This window comes from Mastacembelus armatus, chromosome 20 (genome assembly GCF_900324485.2).
Source record: "Mastacembelus armatus chromosome 20, fMasArm1.2, whole genome shotgun sequence".
Classification (NCBI taxonomy): domain Eukaryota; kingdom Metazoa; phylum Chordata; class Actinopteri; order Synbranchiformes; family Mastacembelidae; genus Mastacembelus; species Mastacembelus armatus.
The window spans coordinates 111,747-113,875 of record NC_046652.1 but is presented as its reverse complement, the minus strand read 5'-3'; the positions used below and the strand labels follow the sequence as shown (position 1 = coordinate 113,875).

At 46.0% G+C, this 2,129-nt stretch overlaps 1 protein-coding gene across 1 annotated transcript; it reads left to right on the top strand.

Annotated features, from left to right (window-relative positions):
* The first annotated feature begins 280 nt into the window (after positions 1–280).
* On the top strand, positions 281–1,471 carry mos (v-mos Moloney murine sarcoma viral oncogene homolog). The gene has a single exon (XM_026292520.1). It carries the CDS (start codon positions 281–283, stop codon positions 1,295–1,297), a length of 1,017 nt encoding a protein of 338 aa, XP_026148305.1. The 3' UTR covers positions 1,298–1,471.
* The last annotated feature ends 658 nt before the right edge of the window (positions 1,472–2,129 follow it).

Sequence of the window (2,129 nt, the reverse complement as noted above, 5' to 3'; positions counted from 1 at the left end):
ATATTCATCCTGCTGTAGCTAGGTTTCAGTGAGACAGAGTACGTCAATTTGGTGATCAGTTATCAAGTCATTTACTAACAGAGATTTAGACAAAATGGCGTTTTGCTACCGTGTCTTTTATTCACCGTAGATTTATGAACTGGTTTGAACCACCTGGATGAACACATTGAATCCCAATAGAAAGTATTAGATACTCCACGACACTAAGTGGCGGTGTTGCTGACTGCGTGTGTAAATCTGTTGTTTGTTCAGGTAGAACACACCGTCTCCACCACGCACAATGCCTTCTCCGATCCCTGCGACCCGCCTATTACCCAAAGACCTTTATCCCTCGTCGGATATCGGTACCTGTAGCAGCCCACTGGCCAAACACTCCCACGGCTCCACCTTAGAAGTTCCCATTCAGTGGCACCACGGCAAAGTCGTCAGCCGCACCTGGTCCTCTGTGATCCACTGGAAAGAGCTGCGGTCCATGCAGCCTGTCGGCTCCGGAGGTTTCGGCTTCGTCTACAGAGCGGAGTACTTTGGGGAAACCGTTGCGTTGAAGGAAGTCAAGAAGTGCACCAAGAACAAATTGGCGTCCCGGCAAAGTTTCTGGGCCGAGCTGAATGCAGCACATCTGCGCCACAGAAACATCGTACGCGTTATCGCGGCTACCACCTGTGTGCCGGCGGATTTTGGAGATGAAAGCAGCATCGGAACGATACTGATGGAGTTTGTTGGGAGCAGAAACCTGCAGCAGCTCATCTACGGAGGTGCGGAGCTGCTGGAGCAGGACAGGTGGCTCAGATACGCCACAGACATTGTACACGGTTTGCAGTTCCTTCACTCGCACTTCATTGTGCACCTGGACATAAAACCAGCCAACGTGTTGGTAACGAGTGAAGATGTCTGCAAAATTGCCGACTTCGGCTGTTCTCTTAAACTGGACCAACAGGATGAAGTGAACGCAATTAGCTCCCATTTGAGTCACGTAGGTGGTACATATACGCACAGAGCCCCGGAGCTTCTGAAGGGCGAAGGCGTGTCTCCTAAAGCGGATATTTTCTCTTTCGGGATCACGTTTTGGCAGCTGATCACCAGAGAGCAGCCCTACACCGGCGACTGGCAGTACGTGCTCTACGCGGTAGTGGCGCACAATCTGCGGCCGTGTGTTCAGGACCATCCGATGTTTCAGTCGGAGAAGGGGCTGCTCTGCAAAGTTCTGCTGAGCCGGTGCTGGAACGGAGAAGCCCACTGCAGACCCAGTGCCCAAGAAGTGCTGCATCAGCTGAAGCAGCTGCGCTCCCAGATATGAGGTTTGACATTCTGGGAGGGTTTGTGCTCTCCTATAGTCTGTCACTTTACAGGACGAAGCAGCGGATTACTCATATCCAAATGATCATGTTTATGCGAATCCCTGTTCAAAGCGTGTCCGGTGTGCCTTTTAAAGTAAGGGGACTAGTTAAACATTTTAGTTTAATTGCTGAGCTGGTTGTAGTTAACTTAAAGACACATTATTTATACATTATAATACATAATTTTATTAATCAAATGATATATTCAGTTTTCTTGTGACTAAATGTGAATGCTTTGATGATAATGTAATTCGTTTTTTCTATTCTTCAGGTTAATTGTTTCCAACTTTGGGATAACACTTAAAATGCAGTGATAATGATGAAATAGTAATATGAGATTTATATGTGATGAGATTTTATTAAAAGTCTTTTAATATATGTAGTTTGCTTCCTGGCTCTTACTCATATGTGAACATCAAGTTTAGACAACCACAGTTACAGTCATGAATTTTAGAGTCTTGTGTTTTCTGGACTTTGCATGTCCTCCCCATGTCTGTGTGGGTTTTCTCTGGGTATTCCAGCTTCCCCCACTGTCCAACCCAGTTGTTAGAACCATGTTACTTTCAGATAGGTTCTAATGTCTGTAAATCAAGGTGGCAGGTGGTAAAGAAGCGCATGACTGGAAATCTGTATAAAGCAGATCTCATGTGCTCTTTTTTTTCAACTATCTCTGCCCTTCCAGTTTCAGGAATATCTGTCAGGACTCTGGCTACAGCATTCTGGATTAACCGGAGGCTTTTTATGGAGATATAGGGACATCCAGATAGTAATGAGTTACAGTAATCTAGCCTT

What these genes read in the sequence shown, in the direction of transcription:
- mos (XM_026292520.1), top strand. Translation starts at nt 281, where the DNA reads ATGCCTTCTCCGATCCCTGCGACCCGCCTATTACCCAAAGACCTTTAT.